General features: G+C 49.0%; 8 protein-coding genes across 8 annotated transcripts; 4 read left to right on the forward strand and 4 right to left on the reverse strand.

The window, feature by feature from the left end:
* Positions 1-66: 66 nt before the first annotated feature.
* On the forward strand, positions 67-4,403 carry EDB82DRAFT_554224 (RING-13 protein; the record flags this gene model as incomplete). Its single annotated transcript, XM_025733546.2, has 6 exons — positions 67-268; positions 337-399; positions 659-890; positions 942-1,884; positions 1,930-2,412; positions 2,466-4,403. The coding sequence occupies 6 exons, from the start codon at positions 67-69 to the stop codon at positions 3,972-3,974; spliced, it is 3,432 nt and encodes a 1,143-aa protein (XP_025584441.1). The 3' UTR covers positions 3,975-4,403.
* A 144-nt stretch (positions 4,404-4,547) lies between these two features.
* EDB82DRAFT_544866 (subunit 17 of mediator complex-domain-containing protein) lies at positions 4,548-6,562 on the reverse strand (the record flags this gene model as incomplete). Its single annotated transcript, XM_065609424.1, has 3 exons — positions 4,548-5,758; positions 5,810-6,195; positions 6,270-6,562. 3 exons carry the CDS (start codon positions 6,560-6,562, stop codon positions 4,548-4,550), a joined length of 1,890 nt encoding a protein of 629 aa, XP_065464569.1.
* Positions 6,563-7,080: 518 nt separating this feature from the next.
* EDB82DRAFT_443762 (uncharacterized protein) lies at positions 7,081-9,784 on the reverse strand. Its single transcript, XM_025733548.2, has 4 exons — positions 9,445-9,784; positions 9,284-9,312; positions 9,129-9,230; positions 7,081-9,072 (listed from the first exon to the last, which is right to left on the reverse strand). Exons 1-4 carry the CDS (start codon positions 9,630-9,632, stop codon positions 7,355-7,357), a joined length of 2,037 nt encoding a protein of 678 aa, XP_025584443.1. The 5' UTR covers positions 9,633-9,784; the 3' UTR covers positions 7,081-7,354.
* A 3,895-nt stretch (positions 9,785-13,679) lies between these two features.
* On the forward strand, positions 13,680-15,930 carry EDB82DRAFT_523380 (uncharacterized protein; the record flags this gene model as incomplete). Its single annotated transcript, XM_025733549.1, has 4 exons — positions 13,680-14,122; positions 14,175-14,596; positions 14,651-15,783; positions 15,841-15,930. 4 exons carry the CDS (start codon positions 13,680-13,682, stop codon positions 15,928-15,930), a joined length of 2,088 nt encoding a protein of 695 aa, XP_025584444.1.
* Positions 15,931-16,856: 926 nt separating this feature from the next.
* On the reverse strand, positions 16,857-20,247 carry EDB82DRAFT_137705 (uncharacterized protein). The gene is made up of 2 exons (XM_025733550.2): positions 17,882-20,247; positions 16,857-17,831 (listed from the first exon to the last, which is right to left on the reverse strand). The coding sequence occupies exons 1-2, from the start codon at positions 20,153-20,155 to the stop codon at positions 16,932-16,934; spliced, it is 3,174 nt and encodes a 1,057-aa protein (XP_025584445.1). The 5' UTR covers positions 20,156-20,247; the 3' UTR covers positions 16,857-16,931.
* Positions 20,248-21,176: 929 nt separating this feature from the next.
* Positions 21,177-23,573, forward strand: EDB82DRAFT_474086 (uncharacterized protein; the record flags this gene model as incomplete). Its single annotated transcript, XM_025733551.1, has 5 exons — positions 21,177-21,250; positions 21,305-21,437; positions 21,490-21,774; positions 21,826-22,591; positions 22,639-23,573. The coding sequence occupies 5 exons, from the start codon at positions 21,177-21,179 to the stop codon at positions 23,571-23,573; spliced, it is 2,193 nt and encodes a 730-aa protein (XP_025584446.1).
* Positions 23,574-24,310: 737 nt separating this feature from the next.
* Positions 24,311-25,689, forward strand: EDB82DRAFT_495870 (histidine phosphatase superfamily). The gene is made up of 2 exons (XM_025733552.2): positions 24,311-25,122; positions 25,180-25,689. The coding sequence occupies exons 1-2, from the start codon at positions 24,591-24,593 to the stop codon at positions 25,386-25,388; spliced, it is 741 nt and encodes a 246-aa protein (XP_025584447.1). The 5' UTR covers positions 24,311-24,590; the 3' UTR covers positions 25,389-25,689.
* A 324-nt stretch (positions 25,690-26,013) lies between these two features.
* Positions 26,014-27,006, reverse strand: EDB82DRAFT_523384 (uncharacterized protein; the record flags this gene model as incomplete). The annotated part of the gene is made up of 1 exon (XM_025733553.1): positions 26,014-27,006. One exon carries the CDS (start codon positions 27,004-27,006, stop codon positions 26,014-26,016), a length of 993 nt encoding a protein of 330 aa, XP_025584448.1.
* Positions 27,007-27,695: the final 689 nt, after the last annotated feature.

A 27,695-nucleotide genomic window follows, 5' to 3' on the forward strand; every position in this document is an offset into this window, starting at 1 on the left:
GAGCCTCTCGGATGATACTGCGCTTGTACACTGTCTCGTTCGCCTTCCTGCAGGCTACAGCCTAAGATGGCCGACGAGGACGCCGCCTCCATGAGTGTGGAAGAGATTCAGGTCCAGGAGGAGTTAACCGTGCAAACTGTCGTGCTTGATTCCCTTGATGGTGCCGACTACGACGGAGCGGAGGAAATGCGACAAGATGCCCGTGAGGAGATTTCTCGCCTTAAAAAGCAACTTCGAGATTTGAGACAGAAAAAACAATCAAAAATACGTATGTATCGTCCACAAGCATATGTTGGGCACCATCTCTTCTTTGTAAATGAACTAATTTTCCCCCAGCCAGTGAAGTCCTTCAAAAAACCCATGCGCCGAAAGGTTCTTCGAGTGTATCCTCCAGTTCAGGTATGTATTCTTATCATGATTTTGTTCGAACCCTATGCAAAAGGTTGTCTTAAACCCAAGATCTGTCACCCCAACACCAGATGTTTGCAGCTCTTTCGGTCTTGCTGTGATTCACTGTTGTGTTTCATCCAAACATGGTTGCCTGCTCTTTGACAAAGAACACCACATGTATTTAGCAGGAATACACTCACTCAATTTTCTACAACTCTTGCTCTCTCTGTGTGAAACCTCTCTAAGCTTTGGGCTGATTTTTCTCCAGGTGGGCGACAACGAGATACAGCTCGCGTCATGAATCCTGCTACGGAGTATGGGAACATCTCCTACGCCTTGCCGAGCCGGAAAAGGGGAGCCGACTCAGCTCATCTATCTACCCACGAGAATCAAGCAAAATCTCGCCGGTTCTCTCCTACTCCGTTCGAGGATTTGACCTCAGATGTGCCGGCCATCAATAGCTTCGATCATGGATCTGTTGACTTCATTGACCTTACTGGGTAAATTGTTCAGCATTTTAAACAGCTCCCAAGCTAACAAAACTATTCTAGGGATGATGATGATTTTATCGCAGAACAGATCAAGGCCGAGCAGAGGCAAAAACAAGAACACTCGGACCGAGCGTTTGCAAAATTTCTTTCTAGCCAAGACTCTTCTGACCAGATGACAACACAGTCTCCTCAGAACAATGCCTTCACACGGATAATGGGCAGTCAGCTTCCAGCCGGCCCCATAGTCCCCGACGAAGAGAGCCCGTCTCGTATGCCTGGTGCTTACGATACACGCTGGGATGATCCGGCCGCTGGTCCAGCTTTTAGAATCCCCCAAAGACAACTAGGCCCCCAATACATACCTCCGCCAGCCCCTTCGTACCGCAACACCAACAACGAAGAGCCAGATATTATCTTTGAGGGGTCTGTTGCTCGTGCTCCCCGTCCTATAGGTCGCGCGGAACAACTGTTCCCTGGCATGGGTATGGGCTATCCAGATTTGACTAGACAGGATGTTCATCATTCACCTCATCTGGCCGGCATGCCCGGTCTTTCGTACAGACCTCCTCCTTCATTTGTACCAGGCTCGTTTGCAAGTCCGTCGTCTTTGAGCGAGCTTATTGGGCGGACGAATAGGTTCGATCTTACCAACGGAGTAGATGGCGGTGGCAATCCATTGCCTACTCAGCTCAGAGAATGGATGCAGGATCCTGATCACGATCCTTATGCCACTTTTCAAGGGCCTCAATTGGACGCAAAGGAGCTTGAGAATCTACTCGCAAACATCTCTTCCGACATGGATCTACCAAAGGCAGGTCTAGGGGAGGCTCCGGCCGGATTAAAGAGACCACTGTATCCTCACCAGGATATTGCCCTTGCCTGGATGAAGAAGATGGAGTCAGGTACAAGCAAGGGCGGTATTCTCGCAGACGACATGGGGTTAGGAAAGACGATTTCGACACTCGCCCTCATTCTGGCTCGCCCAGCGACGACTCGACCCAAGGTACGTATTTAAAACCTAGCAACAAACCCAGCACTGACCAAACAGACAAACTTGATTGTCGCTCCCGTCGCTCTCATTCGCCAGTGGGAGGAGGAGATCGCCACCAAAACCAAACAATCTCACCATCTATCGGTATATGTGCACCACGGTAAACGGACTTCGATAAACGAGCTGCTCACAAAAGACGTGGTCTTGACCACCTACGGCTCACTCTCACACGAACTCAAACGTCTTGACAAGTTTCTAGAGGAAAATCAGGAAGAGGATCAAATCGATTGGAATCACAGAACTCCTAGCCTCAGTTTCCCACTCCTGCATCCCAAGGCTAAATTTTACCGCGTAATCCTGGATGAAGCGCAGTGTATCAAGAACGAGAAGACACAAGCTGCCAAGGCATGCACTCAACTCAAGTCAATTCACCGATGGTGCCTCACCGGAACACCTATGATGAATGGTGTCTTGGAACTTTACTCGCTGGTCAAGTTTCTCAGAATCAGACCCTACTGCAAGTGGGAAGACTTCCGTCAGGTATGCCATTATTGATCTTGACGATTACTCGCCACTAACACTCACTACTCTAGTCTTTCGGACGACTGTTCGGCCGCAATGGTGACCCGAAAAGCACTGCAATGAGGAAACTGCAAGTGTTTCTCAAAGCCATCATGCTTCGCCGCAAGAAGAACTCGTTACTCGATGGCAAACCCATCCTCAGGCTGCCGGAGAAGACTGAGGAAATCGTTTATGCTACATTCTCTCCTGAGGAGCTTGACTTCTACACTCAATTGGAAAAGAATGCCCAAGTATTGGTCAGCAAGTATATTCGTGAGAGATCCGTCAGCAAGAACTACTCTAATATTCTTGTCCTTCTACTCCGTCTTCGTCAAGCTTGTTGCCATCCGCATCTCAACCTCGACGTCGACGACGCGCCATCTGCAGTCTCTGACGAGGAGAAAAAAAAGGTTGTCGAAAAGCTCGATGAAGCCATCGTTGAAAGAATCAAGGGTATCGAATCCTTCGAGTGCCCTATCTGCTACGACGCTGTTCAATGTCCCAGCTTCTTTGTTCCTTGCGGGCATGATAGCTGCGGCGAGTGCCTTGTCCGCATTGCCGAGAGTGCTCACGCAAGCAACTTACAGGAAGGGACCGAAAGCAGCCGGGCTAGGTGCCCTGTCTGTCGTGGCCACTTTGACCCTACTAAATGCTTTTCGTACGATGTCTTTAAGCAGGTGCACATGCCCGAAACCATCGAGCAAGAATCTGATAAAGAGGAGGAAGTTGTTGAGGAAACTAACACGAGTGAAGACTCGGAGAGCGATTCAGACTACGAATCTGACGATGAGGTTGATAAGCAAGGCAACCTCAAGGATTTTATCGTTAACGACGATCTTTCTGACGACGAGGCACCAACCAGAAAGAAGCGCAAAGCAAAGGCGAAAGGAAAGGGCAAAGAGAAAGCACTGGACGTGAGACCATCGATGCTCAAGACCCTGCGCAAAGAGGCTTGCAGGAACCGCGACGCGTACAAAAAGTACATGAGGTACTTGCGCAAGACCTGGGAGCCTGCTTCTAAAGTGACGGAGTGCTTGAATCTCCTCAGGGAAATCGAAGCTACCGGAGAGAAGACCATCATATTCTCTCAATGGACTCTGTTACTCGATCTTCTACAGGTGGCCATGCGGCGCGAGAACATGGCCAAAGCCGAACGTTACGACGGGTCCATGTCGGCAACCCAACGCAATATCGCCGCTCACAATTTCCGTGACGGAAAGGACGTCAAAGTAATGTTGGTATCTCTCAAAGCTGGCAACGCAGGCCTCAACCTTACTGCTGCTTCTCGGGTAATTATTATGGACCCTTTCTGGAACCCTTACATCGAGATGCAGGCTGTCGATCGTGCATATCGTATCGGCCAGCAGAAGCCAGTCAAGGTGTACCGTATATTGACAAAGGAAACGGTCGAAGATCGCATTGTTGATCTTCAGAACAAGAAGAAAGAAATGGTCGAAGCGGCCCTGGACGAGAACCAAGGTGCATACATTGGAAGACTGAGCGAAAACGACCTTAGAAATCTTTTCAACATTCGCGATTAGACAAGCATGGTCATTAATGGAATGTCGGCAAGGTGCCGACGATTTACTTTATGTTGTGGAAGAAGGCAAACTTTTTTCTTGAGATCTTTTTAGAGTCGAGGAAGGGGACAGCATCGTTACCACGGCTCTCATTTCTCCCAGAGATGTGGAAAGCCAGGAGACTGATTGCAGTCCAAGAAGCCAACATGTCGAGAGCTCTGGGGATTTTGGACGTAAACGGCATCTGAGCAATGCTGGCTGTCCACACGCGATGCTCTCAGGTGGTAGGGCAACGCGGAAAGGCATGGCAGGGATTATTTGCTGTAGGAACTAGCTAACGAAATTCTATTATGTATGCCATGCTGCATACGACGTGTAAGGGTGTGCTTCTGCGTATGTTCTGTTCCAAAGGTCTATCCAACTGTTGGCACATACGGGATGGCATCTCGAAACCCATCGTCTAGTTCTTTGAGTGAGCCCATGTCTCTCTTTTCATCGACAAGAAATACTCTTCCAGGACTTCGTAGGCAATGTCTCATGTCTGGTAAAAATCCAAACCACAGTCCCTTCTATCCTGCCCTGGTTTCCCGGAGTTTAGATCCCATCTTGTGATGATATCCTTCGGATCACTTGATCGACTATAGCCTGCACACTTTCCTTTTCACCATCGTCCGACCACGTCCATTCCTGGCGCGCCAGCTTACCGTCAACCAAAGATGTGCTTCTCACACGTAAGTCTGACGTCTCTGTAACAGCAAACGACAACTCAAACTCCTCACTGCTTCGGTTACGGATGACGTTGCCCTGGATACTCCGCGTCCATGGAGACGAAAGGTTGGAAAGGTAGTGCTCTACGAGCAGACGCGTGGCGGCGGTGCCGAGATAATCGGCCAAAGCGTTGGGGTCGGGGTATCCTTCTTTGTAGGGGGCGCAAACAGATGATAGTGGCGAATTGTGCGGTAAAATCACAGTGTAATGGGTCGCTGTGACAGGAACTTGAAATGTGCGGCCACGAACAGTGCAGGTGATGTTGGGGAGTATGGTAAGTTTTATGTTGAATTCAATATGGTTCAGCATATTCTTGATCATGGCCTGCGAAGACGCGAGTTGGTTAGGTCCTTGAGTTGAGGTGTCTGAATCTGAGGGGGACATTTTGGGGGTGCTGAGAACGAAATTAGAGAGGATTCCAGCTCGCTGTAGCGACTTGACAAGGTCGCCAACATGCTGGGTAACAATCCTGACGTTACTAAAATGCATGAGACGGGCGATGATAGGGCGAAGAAGGGCATGTGTTTGCTGGCCTCGAGATCGTGGGATATGAGGAGGCATAGGACGTGTCCTTAGCAGTTCGTTTTGTCTGTGGGCATAACCCAGGAGAATGTGTAAAGATAGCGATATCGCCTCAGCGATGTGGTTGTCTGGAAGGCCATCGTTTGACGAAGCATAAGTGCCGAGTGGTACCAACTCAAGGATGATTCTTGACTTGGACCCTGGATCAATGTCGCAGGTAAGCCGGGAGCCAGCTGGCTTAACATCATATGCTGCCAGGGTACGGGCTTCTCGCGTAAGCTCATGCCAAAGCTCTTGTGAGAAGATGGTGTTTCGAGCTTCCAGGACATGCTCTTCAAGGGGGGCATCGAGAGCTGTCTCGGCTGGTAAAGCAGAGCGACCAGCAATTTTACCGTCCCTCTCGAACGTCACCACGACTCTCTCCGAAACTCCTCCCAGTTTACCGCAGTCAAGCTGGACTGTCCCGTCGGCACCTCTCCTCATGGGTGCAAGGCTATTTCTGTATTCAGGTGCAGCTATCGAGCGCGTTAGTAAAACCGCGGCCGGTATTCATGGTGGAGACTTGCCTTCCGAGAAGCCAAATCGAACACCCAGTGTGTGCCTCTCCATGGGAACCCTAGTTATAGACCACCCCGACTTTTGGACGGCGACGATATCCTCCCAGTACTTTCCCTCGGCCGTGACTTGCTTTTGGAGGACAGAGCTCGCAGCTTCGGCAGCGTCGCGTACCTTGTTGGTTTGCATCAACGTGAAGCCAAGTGCTATATTCTCCTGCTCTTGTGCCTTGGCTAGGGTAATGGGCGAGTTGTCGAGCTTATCAGCGCCTATCGTACCGATTCCCACCATGTCGCGTAGGCCTTGGGAGAGGGTAATGCCGGCTTGTGTAGGGTTCTGCTTCGAAATGAGGAGGGAGAGGAAGTCGAGGGTAAGGAGGGCCGTATTTCCTGCGATGCTGAAAGATGTTAGCTTCAACGGCAAATTGAGATCAAGGATCAAATTCTCCTAGACAGAAAGGGTTTCCCATACTCAAGGTTCTTGAACATCTCCATGCGCACTTCTTGGGGATCTCTGGTCGCATCCTGATCCTCTTCGTCGTCGTCTTCGTCGGCTTCGTCCATATCTACGTCTTTCTCTTGGGAGTCTCCGTTTGTCGCATTCTCTTGAGCAATCTCCTCCCTGAGTTTAGCTTCTGATAGAGCTCGAAAGCCACCCGGTTGCGCGTTAACTCGCGCAATGAATTCGGCGATGTTTCGAGGTTTGCGATCGGCGACAGGAGGCGGTCGCAGGGACAGCGGTTGGCTCTCGCCGCCTGGTGTCATGATGGCTCGGTCTGTGGGTGTTCGCTAGGTGTTTCGTTTTCGAGTGATCTTGGAAGTTTTCAGGCGTACCTCGATTCGGGCAATTGAGCTTGATTTCCTTTATCTTCTTTGTTTGTTGGATGCAGTCAAGTTTTGATGATGTTGTTGCTCTAAAGTTTGGGTCGTACATTAGCTCCCGTCAAGGCCCATGACCGCGGGGCCATCCATCAGCTAAGACCCACCCAAGCTCTTTTTATACCAAGACCTCAGGGTATCAGAAAAATTGACCGCTGGAAGCATACGAGACGAAATTATTAGGCCACTTTACGCTCCTTAGGCTATAGTTCTTAGGTAGACTACTTATTTTTATACCCTAAGACTTAGGAGGCCAACTTTCCCAGTAGAAACCTATGATTTCAACAATAAAGGTAAACAATAAATATATCAGTAAGGCCACAAGGCTTCACAATACAAGATTTCAGTAAAAACTCTATATCAGAATAAATGCGTAAAAAATCCGCGATAATGCAGTGTTCTTTCTTCACCTTCGTCCAACAAGACAACCAGCCGAAACGACAAACAAGCAATTAAGCAAGCTGTATTATACTTTGTACATATTCGATTTTGTTTCATTCGTGAGAAATGTAAAGATTGAACAAATCAATGTGTTGCTTTCGTCCCATTCTATTTATATATAACTCCTACTCGTCTAGAAAAACCATCAACCGTGTACACAAATATATGCCATACCTCAAATCCACCATATCCATTTCGCCGTTACAATGCTTCATAGTTCTAATTATCAATATCAAGTTACTCATCCTGAACGCTACTTGCGCTACTCCATGTTTCTTCGTTTCCGCCTGTTCGTCGGTGTCCCTCTCGCTGCAACATCCTGACTCGTCTCAACTTGGACTGTGAGTTATCGGCTGTCATTGTCGGCATCAGATCGTCCTCAAGAATAGGGACTTCCCCCAAGGGGTCGAGTTGATCGATGATGTCGGAGATTTCGGTTGGCGGGACAGACTTGAAAACAGCCTGGACATCGTTGTGAGGCGATAGGGAAGTGAATTGCCACTTGGATCTCTTGCCGGCAGCACGTCTGGACTGCATCCAAAGACGGCGTCGCTCCACAAAGCTGATGAGGAGAAGAGTAGGCATGTTGAGAGTTCGAATCAGAGCTACATTCACAATATGGAAGATTCGGGCTGAGGTGACAAGCTTCAGGGGTAGAAGCGTCATGAGAGCCAAAATATTGAAAGGGGGAGGGTAGGCAAAGATTGAGTCGCTCTTGACACCTTCAAATGTCAAGACAGCGCGTCGGAACTGAATCTCAGCGGTTTCGTCGGCCACAATCTTGGAGAAAGTGTTTGTAAGCATAGCGATAAGGATAGTGAGGAAGAGTGTGTTGCCGAGGAACGCAAAGGCAATCATGAGTGCAGGACCGATGATAATGTGGAAACGCACTGACTCCTCGATTCCTTCACCATCAAGACCGAACCAGATCCAAAGCATCCACTTGCCCACGACATACCAACTGAACTCCTCATCGCCATCGTTGCTAGCACTAACAAGCCACTGCAAAGCAAGTAGAAAGCCAGTGAAACACCAAGTAGCGAGAAACGTCAACATGGTAAAGTCCTTCATCATGGCGTGAACTGAGATGAAGACCAAGTTGTTAGGCAGCAGGTTGAAAGCGACTCGAGTCAACATAACAGGCGCTGCAATACACAATATCGGTAATCCATAGCCGGAGTGAAGCTGATCGAGCAGAAAATCGTAGATGCGGAGAATGAAGTAGGCACCAAAGATAGAACCGAATGTAATATCCAAAAAGGCCCATAGATTTTGGGCGTGGACTGCCCAGCCGTGCTCGATAATGGCGGCCATCTTCTCAAGGAGCCAGCCGAAGGTGTAGATACAAAAGGCAAACTCCCACATGTTGACTTCAGAGTGGCGTGAGACCATGGTCATGACATACAAGACCAGAAGAATAATAAAATGGACAAGTTCGATCAGATTTCGGTTGCGAGGGACGATGAGACGGTGGTGATTTAGCAGGGGTGCGGTTCGAGGATCATAAAGTGAGATAGGTCGTCGTTTGTAGTAATCCGGAAGGAAATCCATGAACGATAGTGGTGTATAGATGATCTGTCCATTATGAACAGCGTCGACAGCTCGCTGACAGGCCGCAGAGCTAATGAAGAACTTGCTTTCTGAGACGATTGCTAACTCCAGTGCCGTAAGCTTTCTCTCAGATCCAGGGCTATCTTGAGAAGCTCCAGGCCACTGAGGACGGTTGGCTGGCCGCTCCATGTGACTAGGGGCCCCCTGGAATGGATCGAACCCCTCGACGAGGATATGGGATAGCAGCAAAAGGCCTTGGGGTCCTGGGTTATCCTCATGGAAACGACGGAGGACTCGACTGGCAAGTAGCTCGCACAGGATCGCACGAGCTTGGTTAACACTTTGATGAACTTCTGCAGATTGGTCTCTTAGGAAAGAGACACGGTTTGCCAATAGACAGTAGACTAAAGAGCGGTAAGTCTGGGAAAATTGGAAGAGAGATTCTGTCTGGCCAACTTACCAACCGAGATATCGTCTGGGTTATAAAGTCTTTCAACCAATGGTCTTACAACAAGAGCATTCATCTTTGGATCTCTAAAGTGTTCCATAGTATAAGGGTCATCTTTGTGCGTTGTTAGCTACAATATTCATGATAGTCCAAGGGATGAGACTTACCGATACTCGCAAGGACTAAACGCCGGACTCTGCACTCAAGAAATGTTAGCACACTGATATCTCACACCAGAGAGGACAGTTTCCGAGGTGGGCTTATACAATGGCTCACCATGGAGACTGAACAGGCTCTTGTGGCTCCGCAGGGATTGGGTCAAGGTTACCGGTGAATTGTCATATACACGGGAAGCTCAGAAGTCGTCAAGTTAAGCGTCGATCTGTTCCCCTCATCGAGGATTCCCTTTGATTCAGCATCTCCATCCTCTGCCAAGCCGAGGAAGCCGTCATCTTCATCATCGTCGACGGGCTTTAGCCAGTCGTTGGAGCGCTCAGTGCTTCTGCGGACCACCATAATGAGATGAGCTGTGTGACAGTCTTTTGGGTTTATATGTCAAATATGAGATGTTGAAGAAGGAATTGAACACCAGATTCCAGTCTCCAGCAAACACAAGAAACAGAAACACGAGGCGAGACGCTCGAGTTTTAGCTTTTAGTTCTTCGTCAAGTGAAGCGGAAGCCCCATTTCCGATGTAATTTTGGGTCATTCTGCCCCTGAGAGCTCCCATTCCAACATTACGGCGACCAATGAACGGCTTTAAATCGCTCAATTGACCCGCCTCTAGGTACGCGTGTCTTGTAGGCGAAATACTGAGTAACTAAAGTATTGATAAAGTAGGCAAGTGGCTTTTTGTTTACGACATTCTTTAATTAGTATTTTCTGTGCTGCATTGTAATTAAGCGCATTTGTAATTAATGCCTGTGATGCTTCCATTGCGGTGACAATGCAATGGATATTGATGCAAGATAGATTGCCCTGCGATAAACGGGCTCAGTTGCATGAGACAAGCCAGTCCTTATTGGAAGATTGTGGCGGCAGTAGTCACAACCTTAGGTAGTAATACCCCTGAATCATCACAAAAGTTTGGTGACAGATCTGCAAAGACGCTAAAAACAGGGTCCAAGAAGCAATAAGCAATGAAGAACATATGCAATATTTCTTGACCACAATCTATCGCATACCCTGATAGGTGACAGATCAAAGGCCAGGGTTGGCAGAACGAATTGAGTAAATGAGTGAATCTCACTTATCTTGATCAAAATCTCTCTCATGAGCGGATAGTTTCACCCTCAAGTTACATCAAGGCCTCCTTAGCTTAAAGAGGCTTTCCATTATTGAAACGAAGCTCACTATAACTAAATTGTCTCATGGAAGAATCAAGATTAAGAACAAAGCCTTATGATCAGACTCTCCGTCTTGTATCATGACACTCACCGCATGGCTTTTGTTTGCTATGACACTTTGAAGGTAGGACCATGAATTCCTTCAGGTTGTTGGTATCTTTTTGGTTTCATCATGGGGTCTTTAAGTTCATGGCTCAGCTTTGTTTCTACTTTGTTTCGTCAACTTTCGAGGTCCTTTGGTATCGTCAATCAACAGAAGCACTAAGTGGTTGTACAATTTTGTTAGTCAGCGGGCCTCTTGTCATTCAACCATCCTGACAGGCATTGTGAAGTTGCACTCAAGAGTTACTATAGACGCTTATTGACTCAAGACAGGCAGGGGTTTCAAGCAATGTAGACTATTCGGCAACCTTCTTTATCACAAAAACAGACATCGTCTGGCCTGCCCCTCTTCACCAGCAACACCTGACCACCGCCCAGTCTTGGCTGTGAGCAAGCTTAAATATGGGGTAACCTAATGAATGCTTGGCTTTTCTAATGGTGGCGTCCATATGCACGCAAAATTACACGCCAAGAAGACCTAGAGTGGCTATGTTTGAATAAAGTCAAGACCTGAGGGATACAGACCAACAAGATTGGTTCAGAATGCTGTTTGACCGAGAAGAACAAGGGCATGCGGATATCCATCCTGTCATTAACACATGCCACATGAACGTCTTGTAGTCTGCATCACCTCGGCTGGTCAGGGCAAAGTAACGCAACGCAGCTGATTGACTGGCGTCAGATCCAATCTGACAAGCACCCACCCACGACCACAACCTTCCTTGAAGAGTCCGGGGAGCCATGGCGGGGGATGGCATCCGGAGGTTTTGGTGGTGGATCCGATGATATGCGTCTTGATGAATCTGGCATGAATAAAATTTGGTTAAAGTGGTCTACAATCAAGTTCAAGTGAGGTGGCTGGTGACAAAGAGCTCCAGATTACAGTATCGGAGTTGGAGATATGCTGATAACGGCGACAAGTAATATTACCTGCCTTGAGAAATATCTCGCATGTCAGGGGAACACATTGAAGAATATCACTTTCTTCGTTAACTATGGCTATAGATACATGATGTACAGTAGTCATTGTACATCCATGTTATAGACCCTGGACCAAGTTACTGCATCGGCTAGGAGCTGTTTGTTTCCTCACTACCACTATCCTAAGCCCAGGTAGGCGCTAATTATCTGGGCACGCCCAGATAATTTTGGAGTCTAGAGTAATTGAGTGTGAATTGTGGCGTTATAAGAGGGTCAAGGCACGATAGGGTAGCTGGGTAGCCATGGATCCTGGCAGAAAAGTAGATGCACGGTGCTCACTAAGATAGGTTGGTATAGATATCCGTATTCTATTATTTCAAACCTCGATAATTTTGTCCTGCTCCTGATCAACAAGTATAGAAACCACAACGTAGCTGCACGTCGGTAGCTAATAAGGTGCTGACAACTGCTGACTTGCATCAAGTTGACATATACTTAGCAGTACCTTGACTCATAGAGACCAATATCCGACTGGGTACAGACGGTCTCCCTTTGAGGAATGAAGACGAGGGGCTCGAGGGCACACACACCAACTAGCCTTAACGGCCAAGCCTCAGCGAGGGTTTTAAGATCCGGTGATACAACAACCTAAGACCGAGCAGACCCTCCTAGGATACCCTAACCCAGTCTCGCTTGTATGGTGACAATACCTGGTGGGTAGATCTGATTTTTTGCTAGTGACGTTGAGCAATCAATGCACCAGCCGAAGCTACCGAATACTGCCTTCTGCCTTGCCTCATTGCTCATGATGACGACCACTTGCTGCCTTGTTGATAGTCTTGTGTTGTCCTGTCCTGTCTCTCCTTGGTTGAATGTACGTGGTAGGTCGCAAACCTACCAGCCCAAGCAAATTTGGAGGCTCCATTCGTGACGCAATGAGTAACCGACTTGCTGCTTCCCCAGCGGGCTTGGCGCCTGAGCACTTCCTTGTAGCTACGTCGAAAGATGCCCCGAGCTAATCTTAAAAAGGCTTAGGTGGCCTTTTAATCCTAAGTCGTACCTGAGCGTACCTTTTTTTCCGTTGTACAGGGAAATTGCTATGAAACTCTCCTAGCAAAACGATAAGTTTATGGTACGAAACTTGAACCCTATTTTCACATGAATTGCAATTGACTAAAAGATTTTCTCAAGGATCATAAGCTATCCCTGAGGTTACTGAAGATGCCAATCTAGGGCCGTCGCCATAGACAACTGAATTACGTTTATGTGGAGCTTGTAGCTGGTCCAGTTATTGCTGCAACATTGCAACTTCTTATCTGGTGTAAACAAGAGCGTCTTTATCCATTTTACTCGTCTGTCAAGAGGGGCTTAAGCTCTGGTGATGATGTAGGTATATCTGTGCCTATCATAAACAATATTGTTATGCCCTGGTTTCTCATCGCTACACCAAGTAGGAAGTAGGAAACTCATTCATCTCAGGTCTACCTACCTATTCAAAGTGACTCAGAAGATATAGGTGCAGGGGCAGGGACTATACTGACGTAGCTATCGATTAGGGAGAATTAGAACTTTAGCATCTATCTATTAATTAACCAGATGAATCGATCTGTTTAACTAGCCTCAAGATCAGTACTTCAACTTATGTTATACTTACTGCCAGTGTAAAACCGGAGACAGATACAATCCTACCCTTGTGGTCTATGGGTACCTCGGAGTACTTTGAGCAACATGCTGGCGCTCCACCTTCCAGTTGGCCCGGGCTTTTGCGGTACTGCTTTGGTGTGCCGTGCCGTGCCTTTCCTGCGGGCAGTGGGCAGTAGCTCCAACCTACCTAGCTTAGGTTTGGTTGAGGTGCTCTCTCGCAGTTGCTTCTATGCCAATTGACATTCTCCACGCTCACGCCTGCGCCGCGCTTTCTCTGTCTCCTACGTCGTGTCCGTGGCTTTACTTCCCGTCCCTTCCTCGCATTAATTGCACCGGCCTCCCTCTTCATCCTTCTTCCCTTTTTCTCCTTTCACTTCGCGATAACCTCGTCCCCCACTGTCGTCATCGCAGACCATTCTGTGAAGTTCTTTTGCTTCACCCTCACCTGCATCCTCATCTTCACTCTTATCTGCACGGTGCTCATCACCAGCTTCCTCATACACATACACACACACATACACCCTCCTACGTAAACTCCCGCGCAGTCAACATGGCGGACTGGAAGTCGGGCGTCATGCCGCTGTACCAAGTGCACAAGGCTCCTTTTACCATCGAGGCTCCTGGCTACGAGAAGATTCCTGGCGAAACCATTCCTCGACGTCATCCCAAGGCCAAGGACGGTCTCGTCAACTATCCTGCCCCCGATGCTAGGACTGTCTTCCAAATTGTCGAGCGTAGTGCTCGACTCTACCCAAACCACCACGCTGTCGGTGCTCGCAAGTTGGTCGAGATGCACAAGGAGAAGAAGAAGATCAAGAAGAACGTTGATGGCGAGGTCCAGGAAGTCGAGAAGGAGTGGTCATACTTTGAGTTGAGTGGCTACGAATACCTAACTTACAAGCAGTATCTCGAGCGCGTTCTACAGATTGGTTCCGGTCTAAGGAAAGTCGGCTTGACCAGCGAGGACAAGCTTCACGTTTTCGGCACTACCAGGTATGTTTAGACCAGATTGCCTATTGTGATTATCTCTAACTTTGATATGTAGCATCGGCTGGATTTCCACCTCTCACGCTGCTGCCTCTCAATCCATCTCGATCGTTACGGCATATGATACACTCGGCCCCAGCGGCGTCGAGCACTCTCTTGTGCAAACCAACTGCGCCGCCATGTACGTCGATTCGCAGCTTCTCAAGACCGCTTCAGAACCCATCAAGAAGTCGTCAGTCAAGATCGTTATCGTCAACGACGCAACCATCTTTTCCAAGGAAGGCGAGCTCGAAAAGTTCAAGGCAGATCACCCTGACCTGAAGGTCATCACCTTGGAAGAACTCCGAAAGCTTGGTGAAGAGAACCCCGTCGAGCCCAACCCGGCTAAGCCAGAAGACCTTTACTGCGTCATGTACACTTCTGGTTCAACGGGTCTCCCCAAGGGCGCCTGCATCACCCATGAGGGTCTCGTCGCTGGCAGTATGTTGACTTCCTACTTTGATGCACTCATTTAACTAATTCATTCCCCATCAGTTACCAGCTTGTACACCTGTGTCGAAGAATGCGTAAGCGACAAGGAGTGCATTCTTGCCTACCTCCCCCTCGCCCATATCTTCGAAATGGCCCTCGAAAACCTGGTTATGTACATCGGCGGAACGCTCGGATACGGTAACCCTCGAACACTGTCGGATGCCTCGATGAAGAACTGCGCTGGTGATATGCGCGAGTTCAAGCCCACTGTCATGGTCGGTGTTCCTCAAATCTGGGAAACTGTCAGGAAGGGTATCACCTCCAAGTTGGAGGCTGCCAGCCCTCTTCTCAAGAACCTGTTCTGGGGCGCCTATAACTGGAAGGCGTTTGCTTCTAAGAACAAGCTGCCATTGGCTGGCTTGTTCGATAGCCTGGTGTTTGGCAAGGTCCGCGAATTGACGGGTGGTCGCATGCGCTTCACTATGAATGGCGCCAGTGGTATTTCTGACGGCACAAAGAATTTCATCTCGCTGGTCGTTGCCCCTATGTTGGCCGGTTATGGTCTCACTGAAACCTGCGCCAATGGTTCACTGGGCTGCCCACTTGAGTTCTCTCCCGACGCCATTGGTCCTACTCCTTGTGCATGCGATGTCAAGCTCGTTGCGCTCCCTGATCTGGGCTACTCCACTGAGGCCAAGGTCCCTCAGGGCGAGATCTGGATCAGGGGTCTGCCTGTTATGACCAAGTACTGGAACGACCCTGAGGAGACGGAGAAGGCTCTCACTCCTGATGGTTGGTTCAAGACTGGTGATATTGGAGAGTTCAATGAGCAAGGTCATCTCCGAGTCTTTGACCGTGTCAAGAATCTTGTCAAGATGCAAGGTGGCGAGTACATCGCTCTTGAGAAGCTTGAGTCCGTGTATCGTGGTGTGCAGTCGGTAGGCAACGTCATGGTTCACGCTGACCCCGAGCACTCACGACCCATCGCTGTTATCATGCCCAACGAAAAGGTTGTGCAAGAGAAGGCTAAGGAGCTAGGCATTGATGAGCACAACCTCCACACCCTCCACACTAACCCCAAGATGGTGAGCTTTGTTCTCAAGGATCTTCAGGGTGCTGCAAAGCGTGCTGGTTTGAGCAGTCTGGAGACTGTTACTGGTGTCTTGATTACAGACGAGGAATGGACCTCAGACAACGTAAGAACACCCCTCTGCTTTCTGGCCACTCATAGACGTGTTACTAACTCATTGTAGGGACTTCTCACTGCCACCCAGAAGCTTAACCGACGAAAGATCACTGAGCACTTCAAGAAGGACATTTCTGCCACGCTCGAGCGCTCGTAGATAACGACAGAATCGGATATGCAACGAAATTGTGGAACATCATGTTTTGAAGTTGAGACGATGAATACCAGGATCGAAAGAGAGACGAGAGAGTGTATCGACTTTTAGCTTGATTTTGTTTTTAGTGTCTAATGTATTGTCGTGGCGTTGGCTCCAAGATATCTCGAAGGGAAATTTTGTAACGACACTGGAACTAGGCTCCAGGTCATATTGTGCTTGTTCCCAATACCCTGCTCTATTACGTATCTCAAAGCTGGTTTTGATATGAGCCGATAATATTTCAATTCTGCGTTACATGAAGTTGCCAACTCAGATCAACTGGTTAAAGGGACGCAGTCACGATCACTGCAACGCCACGGCGGCACTACCTAACCAATCGACTTGGTAGTGTTGATAGTGTTTCATAAGTACCTAGCTACTTCACGTTCGTGAGAAACCCGAGTTGAGCATGACCATAGCAGTCAGTTGAAACAAAACAAGTGTCGTTGGTATATATATGAACATATCAAGGCTGCCCCCAACAAAGAGATTCCCCGTGCACCGAGCCATGGTTGATTGAAAATGTATGACTCCCCAAGCAGATATACTGAAAGATTCACGCTACCCACTCCGTACAATGCCCTGCGATACCAGCTTGCTAGATACAATGCACGTGTGCCGAAAGGCGACCGAGAACAACTTTCCACCTACCCTAGCAAAGTGCTATGGCCAAAAAATCATAACATTTGCGCTAGAAAGCAAAAGACGGCCGTTAAAAGGGGTGTGTGCTTAGATGGGTATTTGAGAGCTCCCAATATTGGGGCGCTCACAGGACACAAGCAACACTTTACCTGCACAAAGTGGGAAACATGAGACGATACCATGATTGAATTCGTCCCCTGGTCTCCTTGACCGTTTCGAGAACACGTTGTGAAAATAGACGGAGAAACAGGGTACTCGACGGGATACCCGGATAGGCAAGACGAGCTTTGTTAGTAGCCACACGTCGAGATGTGGTGGGCTCAGCGCATGCCCTTGCGGCGGAAGAAGACCAAATATGGGACTTTATCTCGACCAGACTTAAAAACGTCTTCCTGAACATCATCACGATCTCCACTTCCGATGCGAACCTTTGACACACGGGTATCGTTACAGCAGTACCAAGCAAACGGATCGTGAGATGTGTAGTCGCGCACATATGCCAAATAATGCCCGTTATTAATTTGACTGCCGGTGTGAATAATGACTGCATAAGCCTCGTAGCGGAAGGGTCCTGTGAAGGCTGGGTCCATGGGATCGGTGCCGGATGAAGACTCGCGAGCACCTCGAGGCAGGAAGTAGCGGGTGAAGTCAGTGTCGTTGAAGTCCCATGTGATAGGCGCAGTAGATTTGCGCGTATCTCTTGTGGCTGGTTGATAGTTGAAGCGGCGAAATGCGACGCAGAGTAGGGTGGGAAAGCGAGCAAATGAGAGACTCTGTTGAGCCTGAGTAGGGCGGCAGCAACGGGCGCAAGCAAAGTCGTCAATAGGACTACTTGAGGCGTACTCATCGAAAGCCTGCTCAAGAGTCATACCACGGCCCATGCCTACCGTGACGGTGATGAGGTCGAAGGTGGTATACATGTAAGTACGTGTGCTGCATTCGAGGCACTCAACAGTTGATAATTCAAGACCACGCCAGAAGCGGTCAACGATAGATTGGTTGTATTCGAGGTGGTTGTTCCAGAATTGCATAGCAGCTTTCAGTAGTGTTTGGCGAGAGGTGTCCGGCTGCGGGATATTGCCCTGTCTGTCTCGGCGTATGTTGGTCTCATCGTGGAGGTGTGTCAGAATGAAACTCATAAACTCCTGAGCGTCTTGTTGCTGGGATCCACCGAACTGCTCGATGCTCCGACTTTGTTCGCATAGATGCCGCGAGTAGTCCTGTGGCATAGTCAGCTTCGTTCTTTTTTTTTTGTCATTCCTTAGCTTACCATGAGTGTTTGAGCCTTCATAACCTGGAACTTGCCCGAGTTCATCCAGTGGAACAGGTTCGAGATAATGCGAATCATGAGTTGAGGATGATCAATCTTTTCATCTTGTTTCCTCGGTGCCTTGTATTTGGCGGCCCATTCCGAATTTGCCAGCATCTTGCCGAAATCGGGTGAAGCAAGAAGACTCTGAAGTGTGCTGTTTGCATAGCACCAGTTATGGGGATTGTTAAGCCCTGTATAGAATCTGTTTGAATCACCCGTCGACTGGTGCTCCAAGGATTTCATGGTCGGTACTCTTGATGGTCGTGCTGGTACAACCGTGTTGTTGTTTCCGTAAAGCTCATTTTCATCACGCCCCTCAGTGAGGCCACTGTAGCTACGACGTGGAAGAGCGGGCGCTGGTCTTGTAGGCGGCGAAGGCAGGTCGGTATATAAATCTACCTTGTGGGATAGCCCGTAAACTGCTCGGTTTTGCGGCTTTTCCTCCGGGGAAACCATCGACTCCTGTTCCACGGACACTGGTGGGAACCTTCTCAGAAAGTCTTCAGTAGTGCGAGTAAAATTTGGCGACGATGCAGTTTGCATATCATCATCATGCTTGAGCGTTTCTTGCCAGACCTTGACTTCGTCCGGTTTGAGAGGTTTGACGATATATTTGGACCTCACCCGTTCGATACCTGATTGTCGGTTTCGATTTCGGTCAAGTTGCCCTGATCTGCTCACAGCTGAAGTGGTTGACCCTAGTGACGCCTGTCCCATCAGATCAATCCATGCATCTAGACCTCCTTTAAGCAACTTTGGCGTGTTTTTGAGTTCTTTCATATAGTTGAAATGGACCAGGGCGTGGTGAAGAGAGATGATCGCCATATCTTCTTGATTTCGTGGTTGTTGAGGAATATCTTGAGAGTCTTGGTCGTAGAGAACTACTAGATCGTAGATATTACGCTGCTCAAAAAGAGACTGCTCCTGGTTGGGTGACAGGATCAAACTTTCAGAGATATCGTCTGCGGAGGGGTTGTGTCTGAGTAAGATACTGGGCTCAATGCATATTGTTGACGATGACATGATGTGGCCATCGTTGAAATCATCACGCATTCGAACATCTATTATCAGAATACTGCCTTTGGCTTTCATGGCCTGGTACAACTCTTCGGGGGAGATGGTATGCCCATCAGGAATCTTGATAGAGCTCGTCAGATTGCTTGGAGGGGCGGGAGGGATGGAGTTGTTGGAATAGCTTTGCGTCGGGGCGAAATAGTCAGGTTGTGACTGTGATGAGGCGTTAGGCGTTCCAGGGCCTGAAGCTGTCGATGCCGTACGATACAAGCTACGTGGTGTATTTGATGGTGGTCTTGTTACTTCTCCTGAAATGCTTCCACGAGCAGGGCTGTAGATTGCATCGGGCATTTTTGGTAGAGTTGGCACACTTGTGTCGATACCAACCTTGGGAGGCCGAGGAGGAGGCATCTCTCGAGGGCCCATTGGTTTTGGAAGTGTTATTTGGTGCGTCTTTATACGAGGGTCTTGCCCAGGTGACGCTTGCGGGCCTCTTAGGTTGGCGAATCTGGCAGCAAGATCTTGGTTTACTGGCCTAGTTTCCTTTGGTACCCCGGGTTTAATGGCGTTCCCATGTAGAGATTGGGGCTTTGGTTGAATTGCTGGTTTTGATCGAGCGGGAGAACCATTGGTGACGGCCCCGTTGAAGCGAGGTTTTGACGACGACATGGTCCCATCCGCTGCCAACCCTGACGGGGTCTGGGGCCGACTCCCCCCTTGCGACGAGTTCGAACGGACTGTCCGTGGCTGTACACCTGATCGTTTGTTGTCTGCGATAATGTCTTGCTTAATCTTAGCATAGATGGGATCCTGCTGGCTAATCTTGGCGAGCAGGTTCGCATGAGCCCTCCTAAAGTCCGCGTGACTGGCCCTAAGATCATGATAGTCTGGGTGCTTGGGGAGGGTTTGTATTGAGACAATGGAGGCTCGTATGTATTCGTTCAGAGCAATGGCCGGTCTGCGAAACTCTCGAGACATCTCGGCTTGTCGAAAGGCCGTCTCGGCCATCTCGAGAAGCTTCCGGGCCGACGTATTAGGGCCTAGGTTTTGAGGAGGAGCAATAACATCGTCGATATGCGGAAATGAAGCCTTCGAGGGAGAGTCGCCCCCTCTATGGCCACCCGGTATCGAGCCATGACTGAATGCGCCTGAGTTTCCTAGAGAGTGCGATCCTGCTGTGGCTACGCTGCTTGCCCGCGAATGGCCTAGAGAAGCCATGATGGCTTACTCCCCCGGAGCGATTAATACTATAAGGACTCAGTCGAAGGGTTCGAGTTCGTAAATCGGACGTAGTCTCGGCGTCAAATCGTGGAAAAGAGGTTCGAGGTTGAGGTTGCAAGGTATATCTCGACAGCGACGCAACCTTGAGTGGCGGAGTATTAAGTAAGTGTCAACGTCTTGGCCTAGATTAGAAAGCGCGAACGTGCAGCATAACTCGAAAAGCCATTACACAAAGAAACGTGACAAAGGAATAGTTCTTTAGAAAACATCACCGAGGCGATGGAGGAGGGATATTCGAATCGCCTCGGAACAATGAAGTTGGTATAAAGGAGCCGCCTATGCCTATGGGCGAGTTGAATGCCTAGGTGCCATGAGGTGAGGTGTCGGCACCTAGGTATCTGTGGGGGAGGGTACCAATAAAGTCAGGGTCATCGGGTACCTTAGGGAGCTGGACCCGCCGCAAGGACACCTAAAGTATCTACTGTTTACCTCTTTTTAGTACCCCTCATGGGAGTTCTTTGTTTACCCAGCGCATGAGCCACCTCGAGTGTACTAAACCCATAACGACCCAAGTATGGAGAGGACATAGGTAGCTACGCCACAAATGAAATCCCTCCAGCTTCGTCATTTATGACCGTGCCCCCTGCCCGCGCTGACGAAAGGCCCTACGAGTATTTGGTCTTCAGTGGGGTCTAGGCTTCCTCGAAGTGAACTGCTGTGGAATCAATGTCCGCTCTCGTCCAATCCGCGCCGGTTGAGCTAGCTCTATGAGGGACCATTCTACGTAAGGCACCTGAACAGAGGCTGGGGTTCGTGATAGCCTGAACCAAGCTAGATGCTGAACCTCCATCAGTCATCAACAACCTCATCATATCGCATCGCATCGCATACCAGCCGCTCCGCCGTCACTTCCTGACATTTCGTATTGTCAAATCGAGAACCAGATTGCTCTATTACTAGTCGACTTTTGTTTCCTCAGCGTACATCTCCCTTGCTTATTGTCGGTGCCGAATTCAAGATGATGAGTTGGTGGTCCTCGTCCGCCAACACAGCCTTGGATGAGCAGGTCGAGAAGGCCACGAGCAGCAGCCTGTGCGTCATTATTCAGCTTCCAAAGTAACATCACCCGCTAACCTGGATTATCAGTGAAGATATTGCTCTTAACCTCGAGATTTCCGATGTCATTAGATCCAAGACGGTCGCGCCCAAAGAGGCGATGCGCTCCCTCAAGAAGCGCATCGGCAACAAGAATCCCAACACCCAACTGAGCGCTTTAAACGTACGGCTTCTACCATGTCAATAATGATCCATTCAAGCTGACTTTTTATCAGCTTACCGATACTTGTGTTAAAAATGGCGGATCGCACTTCCTTACGGAAGTCGCATCACGAGAGTTTATGGACAACCTCGTATCGCTTCTCCAAGCAGTCGGTGGTGCTGCTGTTAACGCTGACGTCAAATCAAAAATCCTCGAACTTATACAATCCTGGGCAGGTGCCACTGAGGGACGATATGAACTTTCATACATTGGCGAGGTGTACCGCACCTTGGAGCGCGACGGGTATCAATTCCCTCCCAAGACATCAGTGGCTAGCAGCATGATTGACAGTAGCGCGGTAAGCATAACCACCGAAGACCACCTTGACGACCAGCTAATAGTGTCTTAGCCACCTGAATGGACCGATTCCGACGTGTGTATGAGATGTCGAACGCCCTTCACATTCACAAACCGAAAGCATCATTGCCGAAACTGCGGCAACTGTTTCGACCAGCAATGTTCTGCCAAGGTGGTTGCGCTCCCCCATCTCGGCATCATGGCACCTGTGCGAGTCGATGATGGATGCTACGCGAAACTTACCAACAAGGGCCATAAACTCCCCAATCCGTCGCTCGATCGATCACCGACATACCCTCATAAGACGCGCAGTACTTCCGCTATGCAGCCCCGGAACGCTCGAGTTGACGATGGGTTTGATGAGGATTTGAAAAAAGCATTAGCAATGAGCTTGGAGGAAGTCACAACCCATTCCCACGGCTTTTCTGGGCCTGTTCAAGCTACCCATGCAACCGATGGCAATGCTTCGGCAGCTAAACAAGCAGAGGACGACGACGATGACCTTAAGGCCGCTATTGCTGCGTCCTTGGCCGATATGGAAGAGCAGAAAAAGAGGCACGCTACAGCGCTTAAGGAGCAAACTTCTAGCTCTGTTAATACGTCTTCCCCCGCCAACTTTGTTCTCCCTAAGAACGATTACGAATTAACTCCCGTGGAAGCGGAAAATATCAACTTGTTTGCAACATTGGTGGATCGCCTTCAGACCCAGCCCCCAGGAACTATTCTTCGCGAACCTCAGATTCAGGAGCTCTATGACAGCATCGGTACATTGAGACCCAAGCTCGCCAGAACTTACGGAGAGACCATGAGCAAGCATGGTGAGTAAACCATCCCTCACAAGCGCCAATAGCTAACACAAGCACAGACACACTCCTTGATCTCCATGCCAAGCTTTCAACCGTCGTTCGGTATTACGACCGTATGCTGGAAGATCGACTTTCTAAGGCATACAGCCAACAAAATCTCGGCGGATACAACCTACCTCCAACTCGCCAGCCGGCTGGCCCCTACCCTTCTATTTCTTCTCAAATTCCCAGCAATCCTGGTGTTGCAGAAAGCTTTTACACTGGGCAACAACAACCCAGTTACCAGGCTTCTCCTCAACACCAACATTACCAACAACCACCACATGCGACAACTCAGCCTCAGTATCCTCCATATGGATCTGCGCCAGAATCACAGCCCAGTCAATACCCTCCTCAACATGTCCAGGGAACTGATAGCTGGCAGAACAGGGCACCTTCAGCACCTCAAGACCAGTATCAGCAGCAGCCCCAGCAGTTATCACACGATCCAAACCAACAGGCGCAAAACGCCCAACCACCGCAGGCGCCTATCACCAACGACCCCAACGCCTCTTATTATTTCACACCCCAGCAGGCCCAGCAGGCTCCTCTTGGGCCATCTGCTCCAGGGGCAGCACCTGACGCTCCTCAGTCCCCGTATCCTAACTTGCAATCACCATCTCAATACCCTGGAGGGCCAGTGCCTGTCCCCTCACAGCCTACGCCAGGCCAAACACCCTCTCAGCCAACCCAGGCACCTCAACAACCTGTTCAGTCCCCCCAACTGCAGCACTCCCAACCACCGCAGCCCCAACAGCCTCAGATGGGCCAGCAAGCGCCTCCCCCACAGCAGCAAGCATACTGGCAGCCTTCTATGCCACAGCAGCACCAGCAGCCACCCGCAGCACCGCATAACTGGGCGTATGGTGGTTACACGCAAGATTCGTTCCCCTCGGTACCACAGCAGGAACCCGCGAAACAGCCTGTAAAGGAGGAGGCCCTGATTGAGTTTTGAATTTGTACCGAGTAATGGCCAGGGACTTGTATTCACTTACGCTTGACTGACTGCTTGTTAAGCAATGGCGTTTCAGTGGGATTGTTTGCCGTAGACGATCGGAAGAATGCATTTCAGGACAGATCAGGGACATGGTTCACGATCGGATGTACTGATAAATAATGAATTTGAACTGCGATACCATTATTTTTTTTTTTGGTGCAACGTGCAACGGGTTCTTGTGAAATGAGTCTTTTTGGAAACATCGTGACAGAGCTACTGAGTCCACCCTTAAAGCCAACACATCAGAGATGAAAACAGTCCACTGTGCCAATTGCCTAGTGAGTAGCAGAAAATTTGCCCTCCTAAGTCCTGGGGTACACGAATAAGTAGTCTGAACTATGGTCTAAGGAGCATAAACTGACCTAATAATTTCGTGTCTTATGCTTCAAGCGGTCAATTTTTCTGACCCTGAGGATTGCCTAAGAAGAGGCCAGATCAGGTACAAAACGGGCAAATGTATACAATTGCGTATTCTTGTATGTGATTCTCGGCTTCCTAGGCAGTTGAATCGTTTTTCACTCAAATACGATTACAGTCACCAAGCCGAAGAACATACGCAACAGGTATTCAAGGCGACCCAACAGGCTGGCCACTCTACTTTGAATAACCTACAGAGGCTAATGCATCTCGGAAAACCCCCACGGATTGTCCAATCGGTGAGCGATGGACACGCACGCCGTTCACCAAGGAGGGCAGCTCCGCTTACGCAGTTGGGTCCGGCCTCCGGGGATCATGATCATGACACCGGCTTTGGCGGGCCACGTCGGAGGTGTTTTGAGTCATTACATCTGTGATCCAAGTTTTCCCTGTTATCGTACAACTTGTCGTTTGTCCATTGTGATTCATTGAAATAAAGACCGCTTTGTCTTTAAAACATTTTTCTTCCTTTGAATTATTTTGATTACTGTTCTAGACATTATCTTTTGAAATATCACTCAGACACATCTTACTATTTTAGAATATACATACATCATCATGGCGCCTACTATCCACCTCGTTCGTCACGCTCAAGGCTTCCACAACCTCTCTATCGAGAATGAGTCAATGCAAGACCCGGACCTGACTCCCCTTGGTGAGAAGCAGTGTGCTGCTCTGCGCGAAGAGTTCCCTCACCACGATAAGCTTACCAAGCTCTTTGCTTCGCCTATGCGTCGCACGGTTTACACCTGTCTTCACGCTTTCGGCACTGATGAGCTCAAGCCAATCGTTGCCATGCCCGTTTTCCAGGAGGTGTCTGCCAATCCTTGCGATACTGGATCTCCAGTTGCCAAAGTGCAGGCCGAGTTCGAGGGTATTGCTGATTACTCCCGGGTAGAGGAGACATGGACCGATAAGGGCCCCGGGAGCGAGTATGAGCCTACTGTTGAGAAGCTCACGGTCCGCGGTCTTAAAGCTAGAAGAGCTCTAAGGGACCTTGTGAGTGGTGATGAACACGTTGTTGTCGTGTCTCACGGAGGATTCCTGCACTTTTTGACCGATGACTGGTATGGTGTGCCTGAAGAAAGAGGTAAGTAACAACTGTATCTCACGCAGAGAAAGTATGGTTATCTGACATATTCTGTAGCTACTGGCTGGTCAAACTGCGAGTTTCGATCGTATCGGTTTGTTGATCCCACAGGCAAGGACGAGGATGCTGCGCTGCTTGAAACTGAAGAAAGTTGGCATCGACGTCGGGGCGATACAAAGCCTCCCACTGTAACAGAATTGCGCCAAGTAAAGCCTGTTGCCCAAAAGGCCATGGCTCCTTACTTGAACCTCCAGATGCCCAAATGATCTTCGGAGATTGGACATTTATGGCATTGAGTCCACAATAACCCACAGCACTTCTTCGATGTGGACGGAACAGTACTATCAGTGAATACATCCCTTCAGCTAGATACTTGTTTCCTTTGAAAGGATCAGAGAGATACCAATTAGAGACTTTAGATGTCGATTCAGCATTGGGTTTCTGTAGGCTCCTGGACAGTCTTTGGGTTAGCTTTAGGGTATGCCATACATTTCTATGTCCACGAGAAATAGTACTGGCAATGTTAGACAGACATAGACATAGAAATACAAAGGATTCTGTTGGGCTTTGCCTGATTCATTGAGCAGATGAACGAAGCGTTACTTATATTTCGTGAAACTGACACCCGTCCTCAAAGCTAATTCCATCATTAACTCAATCCACAAAAGTGTTAGAGCGACTCCCTGGTTCATCTAGATCCTTTCTTCCAAGAGCATCCATAGCTCGCTGAATTTCCTTCCAAGTTGTAGTGCATATCTCAAGTACCGTAATGCCCCAATCAGATTCTGATCCGGGGTCTGGTCGCAACTTACATCGACAAAAGCATTTCATGTGCGATGAATGCGCCTTAAGCAGCTCTCGAGCTGCGCAATCAACTGGACTCCCTGCCTCCTAGCCTAGGAGAGAACCATTGAAATAAGGCGGGCACTCCTTGAGCAGGCTTCGAAAGCGAAAGTACTGCTTCTTGTGAAAGTTCTCGCGACTCGAGTATACCACTCGAGCAAACAGTTCGAAAATGACGTCGGGCTGATTTCGGAACATTTGTGCTTTAGCATCTAAGAGTTCCTGTAGATCGAAAAACGTTTTGAAAGGCCTTAACAATAATTGGCCAGTAAATACTGAGGAAGTATGAGTTTTTGTGGGCGGTGACGATCGAGATTGGGAAACGATCCAAGTTTTTTGCTCAACAGTCCGTGATTCATGCTCGGGGATTTTGCTCCTGTTTGCAGTGGAGGCTCCAATTGTTGACACAGGCTTTGGTTCCCGGCGTGTGTGCTCTCGAACCGCCCTCCAGTCTATTTCTTCTGGCAACAGGGCATATCTGATACTGGATCCTGGTATGTGTGAAGAAGAGTGCGGTGAGGAACGCTGTAGTTGCGGGTCATACTCGTCCACCGACTGTGAGTTTCGACTCAATGTACGAAGAACACTTGATGGTGGCTGTTGGGGCTCTTGCCAAGTATCCTGTTTCAAAAGCTCCTCCAGAGCATCTTCGTCGGATTGTTTCAGATCGAATTCATCTATGTCATCCAAATGCGGTGAAGGCCCAGAGCCTCCTGTGGGAATAAATCCAATGAGACCCTCGAGACATTGATTTAACTCCAGATCATCGAAAAGGTCGTCGTCATAAGGGTCTTGGGGCTCTCGTGGAGAGGGGTCGAGCGAACTCTGAGAGAATTCCACGTTGTCTGTGTTTGTCGAACGAAGGATCTCATCCAATGTGAAATTGGACCCTGGAGATTCAGTAACGCCACTGTAGGTAAGTTCTTGGATTGATTTGTCGATATTGGGCCGTTGACGTTTGAAGTCATCCACGCAAGGGTCCTGGTCCTGTAGCAAGTGACGTTTTGATGATTGCGCCAGAGGACCGGGCCTGATCGACATGTATAAGCACTGGGAAAATGAAATCATACAGCCGGGTCGATCATTTAACTCACATTAATAACTGAAGATTGTCGTTTGGTTGCATATCGACTGGAGTCAGTCCCGCTTGTGAGAGAAACGGTGTAACGTCATTGGATTTATGTGCCAAAGCGTTGTGTCATAGCCATGTCCACAGGTGGATTGCTGAAATGTGGACTCTGAATAGATATAACGATCTCCCACAGGCCACAGCCTCTAGAGTGACGTTGTGAAGTGACGTTTTTTGCATAGAAGAATAAAGGGTCTAGGTGTTGGTTTTTCTCGAATCTCGATGCAATTGTGATCGTCAAATATGTTCATCGATAAGGCATCGCGCTTGCCTTTACAGCACTGTCAGCCACATCCACTGCGACTCTCGCAACGCACTTGCCACGGATGTGACGTGAACCGCCACTTTTCAAAACCGGTTTAATCCCATGCGGACGACTTGGTCCGAAGGAAGGAGTAGAGAGAGCAGAAGCAATTAGAAATTGCGGACCCGGGCCACAGGGTAGACGCAGTGAAAAAGATGCGATTCTTCATGATCTTTTGCATGCATTTCTTGAAAGCACCACATGTCCCAACTTTTGTAGAAATTGATGGCTTAGCCTTTTTGGGAAGGACAAGGCTGTCCATTGGTTCAAATAGCTATCCACGTCCAGGATTGGATC

This window comes from Fusarium venenatum (assembly GCF_020744135.1).
Source record: "Fusarium venenatum strain MPI-CAGE-CH-0201 chromosome Unknown EDB82scaffold_2, whole genome shotgun sequence".
NCBI classification, from domain to species: domain Eukaryota; kingdom Fungi; phylum Ascomycota; class Sordariomycetes; order Hypocreales; family Nectriaceae; genus Fusarium; species Fusarium venenatum.

What these genes read in the sequence shown, in the direction of transcription:
- EDB82DRAFT_443762 (XM_025733548.2), bottom strand. Translation starts at nt 9,632, where the DNA reads ATGGTGGTCCGCAGAAGCACTGAGCGCTCCAACGACTGGCTAAAGCCC. An exon ending in TTTAGTCCTTGCGAGTATCG is followed by an intron (nt 9,231 to 9,283) that starts GTAAGTCTCATC and finishes CAACGCACAAAG; the next exon opens with ATGACCCTTATACTATGGAA. An exon ending in CCCAGACGATATCTCGGTTG is followed by an intron (nt 9,073 to 9,128) that starts GTAAGTTGGCCA and finishes ACCGCTCTTTAG; the next exon opens with TCTACTGTCTATTGGCAAAC.
- EDB82DRAFT_137705 (XM_025733550.2), bottom strand. Translation starts at nt 20,155, where the DNA reads ATGGCTTCTCTAGGCCATTCGCGGGCAAGCAGCGTAGCCACAGCAGGA. An exon ending in TGAAGGCTCAAACACTCATG is followed by an intron (nt 17,832 to 17,881) that starts GTAAGCTAAGGA and finishes ACTATGCCACAG; the next exon opens with GACTACTCGCGGCATCTATG.
- EDB82DRAFT_495870 (XM_025733552.2), top strand. Translation starts at nt 24,591, where the DNA reads ATGGCGCCTACTATCCACCTCGTTCGTCACGCTCAAGGCTTCCACAAC. An exon ending in TGGTGTGCCTGAAGAAAGAG is followed by an intron (nt 25,123 to 25,179) that starts GTAAGTAACAAC and finishes CATATTCTGTAG; the next exon opens with CTACTGGCTGGTCAAACTGC.